The sequence below is a fragment of the Myotis davidii genome, unplaced genomic scaffold, assembly GCF_000327345.1.
Source record: "Myotis davidii unplaced genomic scaffold, ASM32734v1 scaffold840, whole genome shotgun sequence".
Lineage (NCBI taxonomy): Eukaryota > Metazoa > Chordata > Mammalia > Chiroptera > Vespertilionidae > Myotis > Myotis davidii.
Genome location: NW_006291973.1, coordinates 546,143 through 558,779, shown reverse-complemented (window position 1 = coordinate 558,779; position 12,637 = coordinate 546,143). Strand labels below are relative to the sequence as shown.

General features: G+C 42.4%; 1 protein-coding gene across 1 annotated transcript in view; it reads left to right on the top strand.

The window, feature by feature from the left end:
* Positions 1-12,637, top strand: part of RNF17 (ring finger protein 17) — a 91,484-nt gene that overhangs the window by 46,863 nt on the left and 31,984 nt on the right. Inside the window, exons 12-15 of the mRNA XM_015565053.1 lie at positions 2,239-2,402; positions 5,467-5,586; positions 6,500-6,580; positions 11,718-11,843. Coding sequence (XP_015420539.1) covers positions 2,239-2,402; positions 5,467-5,586; positions 6,500-6,580; positions 11,718-11,843 — 491 coding nt within the window. The remainder of the gene's footprint in view (positions 1-2,238; positions 2,403-5,466; positions 5,587-6,499; positions 6,581-11,717; positions 11,844-12,637) is intronic.

Genomic DNA, 12,637 nt, shown 5'->3' with positions numbered 1-12,637 from the left:
TGCACCCCCTAGTGGTCTTTGTGCGCAGTCTTGTTGTAGTTAAGCCTTGATTGTTGTCGGGGGTAATTTGACCTCCAGGCTAACTGGCTATGAGAGTCAGCTGTGTTTGCAGTGGGAGAGCTTCTGTACTGGAGACACCCTTCTGGGGCAAGACTTGCTTTAGTGGGGCTTTGGTACTCACTGAGTCTGCCCCCTGAGTGTGTGCCTTTTGGATCCGAGGAATTGAAATCTGGATGGTCCCACTCTGACCACTGGGTACACTAGCTCTTGGATCTCTAAGGAGGTGCTAATTTATCCTCTTCCTGAGGCCACCCAGCAGGAACTACAGAGAGATATGCAGATTCCTCTTCTTTGTTTGGGATTTGGAGGTGCCCAGATGAGGCCCAGCTGTGAAGCAGTGCAAGCTGCTGTGGGGCCTTGGGCCTTCTTTTGGAAGTTCTGGGTCTCTCTGACCCAGCTGCAGTTTGTTAGGTAATTTTAGATTGCAAAGGGCCAGGTCATTCATATGCAAAAGCCTCTGCGCACAGCTTGGGTGGGGCGGGGTCTCGGAATCAACAGGGCGGAGCAAACAGCTGTGGCTGCTCCTTAGCCCTGCCCTAAGAGGTCCCGGGTCTCAGTGTCCCACAGTAATTGCTGCTAGCACCTCTGAGATAAAGCCGCCCTCGAGTTCCGCCTGATACCAGACAGTCCATTTTCTCCCCGTGTGAGTCTGGGTCCCCAGAGACTCACCTGGAACTGGAGTTCAGAGCAGTCGGGAGCTTGTGTCTCCCTCCCGATTGAAAAAGACAGCCTCATCCTCAGTTGCCAGCCCTTTCCACACACACGTGCGCCTCTGTACCTCTGAACTTTACTTCTACACCTCCTCTGAGTCTCAGTATGCTTTTCTCTTTCCTTCTAGTTGTAGAATTTCCACTCAGCCAGCCTTCCTGTAGTTCTGGATGATGTCCGTTTTGTCTTTTAATTATAGTTTTGACGTGGTTGTGTGAGGCAGCAATTTCAGGTGTTAAACTATGCCGCCATCTTGGTTTCTCCTCCACACATCTTAAGGGGGGTAATTCTTTTAAAAGGTACCTATGCAAGTTTGGAGGCTCTCTAAGAAAAAAGAATATAAAATTTTATATTCATTTAGAATGTGAAAAGAAATTACCACAAATGACTAGAGATTCAGGGCCCTTTGAGAATGAATATTCAAGCTTTTCTGAGATCTTCTTAAGCTTATGTACAAGTCCTTCCTTTCTACAACCTGGTCATGTCCAAAATATTCTATAACTCCCAACAACTCTAGTATGACTTAATCTCTTTTAGTTCCATAGTAAGTCTACCTATGGACAAGATGATGGTGGCTATGGATAAGGTGATGGTGGCTATGAATTTCTTTAAATTTTTGTTTCATTTGTTGATCTCCTAAATATTATTTTTTAATTTGGAAAACCAAATAAATCTGTGTAGCGGGCTATTCTAGAGCCAAGAAACCCTTCTAGAAGATGTGAACAATGTTTGAGACCTCTAGCACTAGAAGTTAATCCAGACATGTGTAAATAGTCATAGTTCAAACTGCTTGACTATAATGTGCCAGGCAGTGTACTACATACTTTGCATGTATTGCCCCACAATCCTAATAATGCAGATAAGCACTATTACACCCAGTTCACAGAAGAACAAACAGATTTTGAGGGTAAAGGAACTACCCAAGATCACTCAACTAAAGTGGTAGAATTATTTAAGGAAACTAATTTCAGAGCCTGTGTTCTATGCTATCAGTTATGGGGATATGTATTTACTCTGGAAATAATGGGTCAGTTAGCAATAAGTAGCATTAGAATTTTAATTTATATCCCAGCATTCTGCTGTATCTTAGCATCAAGTAGCACATAACTATGTTCTATTTCACTTAGATGTGCTAACAAAAAAACACCATAAAGTAGTTCCTTTATATTACGCTCTCTGGTACATAGCTAGAGTTTTTCAGAGTTCTTGCACTCCCAGAAGAATGCTTACGCTTACGACTAGAGACCAGAATAATTCTTTACATGCTGTTAGTCAGTTGTATGTTTTGAAACATATAGAAGCTACTGACTATAAGCTTTAATTGGATTTTTATTAAAGCTCTAATAGATGCGACTGATTTTTAATTCTTTATAATATCTAAATGATAAAATTATTAAAGGTTAGTGATGACTTCATTTGAAAGTGGTAAAAATTTTCCTAAGTACTTTTTATTTTTAATAATTTCTTCAGAATTTGAGCTAATAAAAATGATGAATGAAATTCAAAATAATTTAAAATGCCTTGGTCTTTTGGAGCCTTATTTCTGGAAAAAGGGAGAAGCCTGTGCAGTAAGAGGATCAGATACTATGTGGTATAGAGGCAAGGTAATCGAAGTTGTTGGCGGCACTATCAGGGTAAGTTTGATATTCTTTTGTGACTATTTTCAAGCTTAAATGCTGTAACATTAAGTGTTCTTTTAAATCTAAATACATGAAAATTTGATAAAAACATTTTTTAATGAGTTCAATCCCGTAGGAAGACAGGTCAATGTATTACATATTTATTTGTCATAAGAATTTTTGTTTTTATTTTTTGTTTGTTTTTTATTTTCTTCTGTGTGTGTTTTTTTAAGTATAATTATTAACGTGAATAACCAAAAAATATTTCCAGGTAGAGATTTGGCCGCTTGTACTTTAATGGTACCACTTATTTGTCATTGGAAGCTCTGTTTGTATACATGATGTCAAGTAAAAACAGCTTGCTTTCCAGTACATTACATATTTCCTTAGCAAATTCATTTACAGCCCAGTTAATTTGCCCTATCAGGATAATGGTTACTTTCAGAATACTGAGATACAGTATTTGAATTTCACCCAACAGATTTAGAATAAGCTGTATACTTTGAAAAAAAATGTGTATATAAAAAGACACATAAGAATACTTCCATTTTAATAATGTATTTACAAAGTAAAGCAACTAAATCATGAGCCTTTCAGCACTTTAAAATTTCAATTTTAGGAGGGGAAGAAAATTTCTTTTTTACTTTCACGGGGCTTATTATCTATTTGATGATGATACCTAACAGTTACATAGCACTTCTGATTTTATAAGGTTCTTTCACATATGTGCATTCATGTTTGTAGATATAGGTTATTTCCATTTTACTAATAGGAAAATTGAAATTTAGCATCTGATTTCTAAATTTCTGATCTAAATCTTGTGCTTTTTCTACTGGACTACAAGCTCTAAATGGTTTCAATAGAAATAAAGTGGTTTCAAATTTGGGGTGAGTATTTAAGCATATGAATACTTACAGATTCATGTATTTATATGTACATGAGTTCATTTTCACATACATTTGAATTGTTTAGATAACCCCTTTTTAATACAAAAGTGAACTGAAATTCACTTTTACTAATTTATTATAATTCATGAATTTTACATATGTGGAATCCAAATAAATAAGATGGTGGTAAATTTATTTTTTCTGTTTTTAAAATTTATTTCAAAGTATTTTAATACTTTAATCATCACTTTTATTTTTCTGTGGTCGTTTTACATTTCAAGTATACACAATACACTTTCATTCCTTAACCTGATATCTTTCAAAGTTTAACCTATGTCGACATTAAGAAATAAACATTACACCCTGGCTGGTGTTATCAAGTGTCAGCCTGTGCACCGAAAGGTCATGAGTTTGATTCCCAGTCACAGGTACTTACCTGGGTTGCAGATTCCATCCCCGTCCCAGTAGCGGCACAACCAGTCTGTGTGTCTCTCTCACATTGATGTTTCTTTCTCTCCTTCCCTCTGTCTCCCTCTTTGCCTTCCACTCTCTCTTAAAATCAATGGAAAAAATATCCTCAGGTGAGGATTAACAACAAAAGAAGAAGAAATAAACATTACATGAAACCATACTCACTCTAACTACATGTAATATACTCATATTTTTATTCAACTTTATTTCATTTGTTAAAAAAAACTTGAATTACAGTTGACATGCAATATTATATTAGTTTCAGGTGTATTACATAGCGATAAGATATTTATATAACTTACAAAGTGTTCTCCCTGATAAGTCTAGTACCCGCCTGGCACCATACCTAATTATTACAATACTAGAGGCCCAGTGCACGAAATTCATGCATGGGTGCAGTCCCTAGGCCTGGCTGGCGATCAAAGCACGAGCGTCTGGTGTGGAAGGGCAGGTCCCAGCTGACCACTGGGCCCTGGGTGACACCCGGGTCCCCGGACCCCCGCACGCCCCTCTCCACCTGTGTCACAGCACCTGAGTCCCCACGTGGAGATGCGGTGAGTGCGGCTGGATGCCGCGGGTGCCTCTGGGCCACCCAGCAGTGCCACGTGGCAACCAAGCAGGCAGCGCGCTCTCTCCCAGCTGGCCTTGCATACTGGCTCCTGCGCGAACCCACAGGAAGTCCAGCTGGCCGCTGTGGTCCCAGTGGCTGCAGCCTGGCCCCTCCAGAAGAGGCCATGCGGGTGTGGAGTGAGCTCTTTGCAGATGCCTGGCACCTGAGCAAGGGGGCTTCCCTGGTGCGCCAGCCCTGGCATCCTGGGGGAGGGTAACAGGGAGTGAGAGTGAGCTCAGTGGACACCCCGCATTCTCATCGCACCTCTGTCCCCAGGTAGCCAGCAAGAGGTCGCTGCACTGCCCCCTGGTAGTCAGTGCATGTCATAGCAAGCAGTCGAACTCCCAGTCTCCCTGTCGAACAACCACCTGAGGGGACGATTTGCATATTAGGACAATTTGAAATATAGGATTACTGACTGTATTTCCTATGCTGTACTTTACATCTCGGTGATGTCTTTTTTTAAATGCTGATTGCCAAGACAACCCAAGAAGGAAGCATTGCATAGAAAGTTTCCCGAACTGTGAAATTGTTTGAGAAATACTGAGAATTTGAGAAAAACTCCTTTATTAAATGTAATATAGTACTTCTAAAATATTTAGGGGGGAAGACAAAACAAAATTTAAAAATTATTCTGAAAAATTGATTATTCTCAAGGAATTTGTAAATGTAGTAGGAACCAGTTTAAGAAAACAAAAAACAGCCCTAGCTGGTTTGGCTCAGTGGATGGAATGTCAGCCTGCAGACTGAAAGAGTCCCAAGTTCGATTCCTGTCAAGGGCACATGCCCAGTGGGGGGCCTGCAGGAGGCAGCCAATCAATGATTCGCTCTCATCATTGATGTTTCTCTCTCTCCCTCTCCCTTCCTCTCTGAGATCAATAAAAACATATTTTTTAAAAAAAACAAGAACTCTGGTTTATGTGTAAGAGAAAAATTTAGACAATAATATCCTGTGGGATGAGGAGATATGATGTTGCTTTTTTCTGATTTTTCAAGTCCAGATTTAGATATCTTTTTAATATATCTTTTTAAAAAAGAACAATAGCAGTTTCTTCTGTCCCTTGGCTTTAATACTAAATTTTAAATATAAAGTGCATTTGTCCTGTTTCAGGTACAATATTTAGATCATGGACTCACTGAGAAGATCCCACAATGCCATCTCTACCCTATTTTGCTATATCCTGACACACCCCAGTTTTGTATTCCTTGTCAGCTCTATCATACCATACCTGTGAGTAAACAGTAATTGGTAGCATGATTAATTTTTAAATATTGTTTTTTATTAACAATTTTCTAGAAATTAGCTTGTAATTTGAAATCTCTTTCAGTTGTAACAAAAATAATAAAATACTTAATATGACAGCTAAAGGGACTTCATGAAGAAAACTACAGAATTATACTGAAGGATATAAAAACATCTGAATAAATGAAGAGACATGATATCTTCATAGATGGGAAGGCATAAGCATGTAAAAATGTCTATTCCTTCATCAAATAAAATTTTAATAGATTTGAAGCTGGAAGTCAGATAAAGGAATGTATATTAATTATCTTTTGCTATATAAAACTAAGCTAAAACTTGTGATCTAAATTGACAGTAAACTTTTAAAAACTCTCATACAGTTTCTGTGGTCCGGGATTAGGAGTAGTTTAGCTGGGTGGTTTGGCTCAGGGTTCCTGGTGGTTCTGTAGTCAAGATGTCACTAGAGGTGCCATCGTTCCAGGGACTGACTGGTACAGGGTCCACTTCCACGTGGCTCACAGGCATGGTGTTAGCAGAAAGCAAGAAGCTCCCGTTCCTTGCTCTTAACATGTGAAAAATAACAATCACTGCTCTGTAATAAACACATCTTGTAGGCATTATAATACATATGGTACAAGCACCACATTGGTATATTGGCCTTTTCAAAAGCATATTTCTAAAGCATAAAATGCTTTAAAAGAGTATGATGGTCGAAGCTCAGACAAATACTAGTTTCCTAAGATCATTTCTATCATACACCCATGATATTCTCTGAAAACTGCTTATATATTTTGTACTATTCTCTAATGGTATGTGTTTATTGCTACTTTTGATGTATCTTCATTTACTTCATGAATTATTTTGTGAACGTGTGAAAAATCAGTTTATTTCTCCCAAATAGGTTGGTAGTGTCTGGCAACCAGATGCAATAGAACTCCTTCAGGAACTGCTTTCAAAGAGAGAGGTGGAAATTCACATTATGGTAATTGTACTTAAAGCATATATCGATTTAAATTATTTGCCATAAGGTGTTACATGTAACATCATTTGAGGGATCTTTTTATGTTGAACGATGTTCCTATGTGAATGTAAATTACTCATTAATATAAAGAAGTTACTACTTTGGTTTCTGAGAACTTTTATAAGCATTAGAATCGGTAATTTGGAAGATTCCATGTTAACAACTTATTTTGATAACGGGGAGCAGTATCAAAGAATGAGAGGCATTTAAAAATACACATGGTAGTTTTCAGGACAGTGCTACTCATGGAACACTGTGCTAGGTACAGGTAAAACCCTATGCTCAAAGACCTTCTCCAGTCAGGGAAACAACTAGACACCAGATCTAAGCCCAGGAGCTGTATACTACAAAGTCACTTGGCTGATAAAATGAGTAAGTACATAGGGACTTAGTGATGTTGAGAACTGAGGTAGCCATTGAAGAAAAGATAAGAAAGTTCTCCTGACCAGGGAAATGGAATCCACCATGAAGCATAGAGAGACAAATGGACATGGCACATTTTTAAGAAGGAGTATAACTGTTTGGCTAGAAGAATAGAGGTTTCATGAGAAAAAGTAGTGGTGAATAGGATTTAAGAAAGGTAGAGGTCAATCGGTGGAGCCCCATCAGAGGTTTCTAAGCAGTGAGGTAAGAAGATTAATCTGCAGCTATGTTTAAGGATTCCAGTAGAAATATACAAAACTGTAAGGAGAGTATTTCTGTATGAAATCTATGATGATCTACAGTAATAAAAGAGAAACATGGTAATTGGCGTACGACCGCTACCCTTCCCATTGGCTAATCAGCAAGATATGCAAATTAACTGATAGCCAAGATGGCAACTGGCAGCCAGGCAGCTTAAACTGAACATGAGGCTTGCTTGCTTCAGTGACGGAGGACTCCCAACGTTCCCCGCCTGCCACTGCAGGCCTCTGAGCGGGCAGTTTGAAACATAGTAACATATAGAAGCTAAAAAAAACCTCCAGAAACCTGCTTTCAGCGAGCCAGGATCTCAGAGCTGGAGTTGATACAGAGTTTCGATTGTAGAACACAAACAAGTCTGGGCCCGAGGGTTTCCGTTTTCCCAGCAGCAGAGGCCGCAGAGCTGGAGCTACAGCTAAAGCTGGCCCAGAATAGGAGCGGTTGGGAGCTTCCGTCCCCCGACAGCCTGTAAACAGCCCTCAGCCCCTCACCCAGACTGGCCAGGCACCCAGTGGGGACCCCCACCCTGATCCGGGACACCCTTCAGGGCAACCCAGCCAGCCCCACCCGTGCACCAGGCCTCTATGCTATATAGTAAAAGGGTAATATGCCTCCCAGCACCGGGATCCACAGAGCCGTGAGGCCTCCAGGCACTGGGATCAGCGTGACTGGGGCAGCGCCCAAACCCCCTGATCGGCCCTGCTCTGTGTGTAACAGGGTGCGGCACCCCAAACCCCCCCTCCCCCACATGCCCTGCTCTGTGTGTGACGGGGTAGAGCCATAACCTCCCCATCAGCCCTGCCCTGAGTGTGAGAGTGGCGGCGCCCCAACCCCCTGATTGGCCCTGCTCTGTGCATGACTGGGTGGCGCCACAACCTCCCCATCAACCCTGCCTTGAGTGTGACAGGGGGCGGTGCCCCAACCCCCCAATCGGCTCTACCCTGAGCGTGACTGAGGGTGGCATCACAACCTCCCAATCCGCCCTGCTCTGTGCATGAGAGGGGGGCAGCGCCCCACTTCCCCAATCGGCCCTGCTCTGAGCCGACCAGGGGCTGCACCTAGGGATTGGGCCTGCCCTCTGCCACCCGGGAGCAGGCCTAAGCCAGCAGGTTGTTATCTCCTGAGGGGTCCCAGACTTTGAGAGGGCACAGGCCTGGCTGAGGGACCCCCCCCCACCCCCGAGTGCACAGAGTTTTGTGCACGAGGCCTCTAGTAGGATGATAAAGACTTAAGAATAGCCACAGACCCGCTTGAATGAGAAAGTAGAGAAGCTTTTAGTGTTGCTTGTGTTAGTACCCAGAGCCCCTCTGGTTACTTATAGACTCTGTGGGACTTGAGTTTATCAAGGTAGCTTTCTTTGCTACATGGTTTAACATAGGAGAACAACTTGTAGTACAGTAAGTCCTCACTTCACATCATTAATAAGTTCTGTGACTTTAAGCGAAATGAAGAGTTAAGTTTCTAGGCATCTTATTAATGTTTTAACTAAAGGACCTGCTGTATACCAAATACTGCTCAGTTTCTCCGAAACCATGGATTTGCATGCCCTGCAGCCCTTATTGCCTATCAAACCTTCTCTAGGCCCAGAGGTACAACTGTGAACTGAATAGTCAGAAATTCCTGCCTTCATGGAGCTTTCATTTTAGTGGTGGGAAACAAAATTAAAAACATCTATATATATAAAGAGCCAGGGTCTGTAGGACTGACGGCTCTACCTAACACCGGAAGTCAGTGCTGGGTTGCCGTGGCGACCCAGCACTGACTGCAGCGGGTGCCAGAGCAATGACCCAGCACTGCCGAGGAGGCTGCAGATTTGGCCTGGAGAGAGGCCTGCAGAGAGAGAAACAGGGTCTGATCTGCAGCCTCAGTGGCAGCTGTTGATCAGCCGTTGCCTCTCTTTCTCTCTCGGCTTCACCAGCAGCCACACCTCTGTTTCCCTCTGGGCCTCCGAGGGGCTGCTGATCAGCCCCGCCTCTTTGATCAGGCCCAGAGATAGGCCCAGAGACACTGACTGGCATAGAAACCAACCAATCAGAACCAAATCTGGGTGAAATGCCAGGAGCCAATGGCTGCCTAGGAGGCAGAGCTTTTGACACTGACTGTCATAGAAACCACCAATCAGAACCTAATCTGGGTGAAGTACGAGGAGCCAATAGCTGCCTAGGAGGCAGAGCTTTTGATGCTGACTGGCATAGAAACTGACCAATCAGAACCTAATCTGGATGAACTATGAAGGCAGAACCTAAGGTGGTGACTGAGGAGGGGTTATAGGGGCAACAGCTATTTGGTTTAAGGTATAAGAAAGTGGTTCAATTTTTTAATGACCGCTTTGGCAGTATAGTGCATATGGGTGGCTATCAGTCCAGATATAGAGATTATGTGTTTTTGTCTGCCAAGAGCATCTCCTCCTGATGAAAAAGGCTTTTCCTCCCCATTTAAGCAATCCTATCCTATATAATCTATCTATACTAATAAAAGGGTAATATGCTAATTAGACCGGGTCAACCGGCCATCTTCTGGACGTCCGACTTCCTTCCGGACAAACCCATGGTGGTGAGGGGCGAGGCAGAGGCAGTTAAGGGTGAATAAGGCCGGCAGGGGAGGGCAGTTGGGGGTGAGATCAGGCCAGCAGGGGAGGGTAGTTGGGGGCAACCAGACTGGCAGGGGAGGGCAGGGAAGGGCAGTTAGGGGCATTGAGGCAGGCAGAGGCAGTTGGGGGCAAGATCAGGCCGGCAGGGAAGGGCATTTGGGGGCAACCAGACTGGCAGGGGAGGGCAGCTGGGGGCAATCAGTCCAGCAGGGGAGGGCACTTGGGGGCGAGATCAGGTCGGCAGGGGAGGGCAGTTAGGGGTGATCATGCAGGCAGAGGCAGTTGCGGGAGAGATCAGGCTGACAGGGGAGGACAGCTGGGGGCGATCAGGCAGGCATGCAGAGAGGTTAGTGGCGATCAGGCAAGCGGGCAGAGGGGTTAGGGGCAATCAGACAGGCAGGCAGAGACAGTTACAGGCGATCAGGCAGGCAGGCGGGTGAGCAGTTAGGAACCAGCAATCCCATATTGTGAGAGGGATTTACGACTGTGGGATCGGGCCTAAACAGGTGGTCATACATCCCCCAAGGGGTCCTTGATTGGAGAGGGTGCAGGCTGGGCTGAGGGATTCTCCCCTTCCCCCCACCGTGCACGAATTTCGTGCACCGGGCCACTGGTCTATAATAATAAAAGGATAATATGCTAATTATCCCAGAAATCATTCCAGATGTCCTTCCTGATGAAACCGGGTCCTGGGGAAAGCCAGCCCAGGTCCCAGGTGCCTGCCGGCGGCCAGAGGAGGGAAGCCTGGGTCCTGGGTGCCAGAGGAAAGCCAGTGCTGGCAGCCGGGGGCAGGAAGGCCTACTCTTGCACGAATTTTTGTGCATCAGGCCTCTAGTAAAATATAAGGTATGTTAGGTAGTGACAAGTGCTGGGGAGAAAAATAAAGCAAGAAAGGATGACAGAGGTGAGGCCAGGGAGGAAGTCACATTTTTAAATATAGTGGTCAGGGAAGACATCACTGCAAAGGTAAAACTCAAGTAAAGACTTTAGAATGAGCACAAGCTATGTGGATGCTGGGAGAATAGTGCAAAGGGCTCCAAGACAAAAGCACACCTAGAGTGTTCAAGGACGGCCAAGGACCCTCTGTGGCTGGAACAGGAGGAATAAGACAGAGAAGAAGTGGAGACAGGAGGAGACTTGTGAGACCTCTGCTGTCAGGCTGACCTGGGGAGCCAGTTGAAGTTTTGAGTAAGGGAGTGACATGCTCTGATCTTATATTCTAGTGTTTTCATTCTGCCCTGATAGAAACTGGATAGTAGAAAAAGATAGAAGCAGGGAGTTCTGCTGGCAGGCAATTATAGAAACTCAGTAGAGACCTGACTTTGGACTTAGGTGGTAAATGGGACAGATCAGCTGGTGAGTATGTGTATGCTCAGTACCTGATCATAGTCCAGGGATTGAAGAGCCATTATCATGACTCCTTCTAGACTGCTATTAATCTCTTCCATTTCTGCCATTCTTGAAATTTTAACTAAACTTCACTTTTTTACACCTGAAAATAACTTTTCTTTCTCCTTCTACTTGGTATAGTTATTGGTATCCTCTAAAAATGAGGGGTAGTAAATTATATGTAGCAAATTATTTTCCAGTAAATAAGTATAAAACACTCTACCTTATTGACATGTGAATATATTTTACAAAAACCAAAATAATATAATTACTGCCTCATAACTTGCCAAAATGCCATTAAGAAAATGTTATGAAATTAGTCAAACTGGTAATACTGTGATTTTCAGAAATCTAATTTCATTCTTGCTGAATACAAAATTGTAATCTGCAAACAGACTTTATTTTTATAGTAATAATCTTTTTATTTAATTTAAATAGGAATTGCCGGAAAATCCCTGGGGGAAATTATCTGTGCATCTCTATTTTGATGGAATGTCACTTTCTTATTTTATGGCACACCATAAATACTGTACTTTTGAACATTCTGAGGAGGTATTAAAAGAAGTAAGTATACTATTTTTCTATAAAAATCTAAATTATAGAAAAACAAATTCTGGTTAAAATGTTGTATATTGTCTTACACCTTAAGTCTTTAATATGGTTCTACATGTCTGATATGTTGAGAGAATAGAGAATTTGTAAAATTTTTATTGAGAAAGCAATATACTATATCATGCTTTATATTGTCCTACAAAAGACTAATTGCATTAAGATTCATTTAATGTTTCTATACCTTCAGACCTAGTGAGAAGCCCATATGTTATGTTAGCCAATGTTGTTTAAATATAGAGATGTAAGTAATAAAATCTTAATAGAATTCACTGCTAGAAGAGGACTCTCTCCCAGATAAAATATTTTTCCTTTTATTTGGCATTATAACATTTCCCCCATTTTCCTGAATACAGGAAACTCAAAGCCAGATTTTAAGGTTAGCTTCAATAAGTAGCCCAGTCCAAAAAAGAATCCAAAAATATGAAGATAGTGTAAGGAGCCTCTGGGACAACTTCAAGCGTACCAACATCAGAATTATGGGGGTGCCAGAAGAAGAGAAAGCAAGATACTGAAAACCTATTTGAAGAAATAATGACAGAAAACGTCCCCTACCTGGTGAAAGAAATAGACTTACAAGTCCAGGAAGCGCAGAGAACTCCAAACAAAAGGAATCCAAAGAGGACCACACCAAGACTCATCATAATTAAAATACCAAGAGCACAAGACAAAGAGAGAATCTTAAAAGCAGCAAGAGAAAGAAACTCAGTTACCTACAAGGGAATACCCATACGACTGTCAGCTGATTT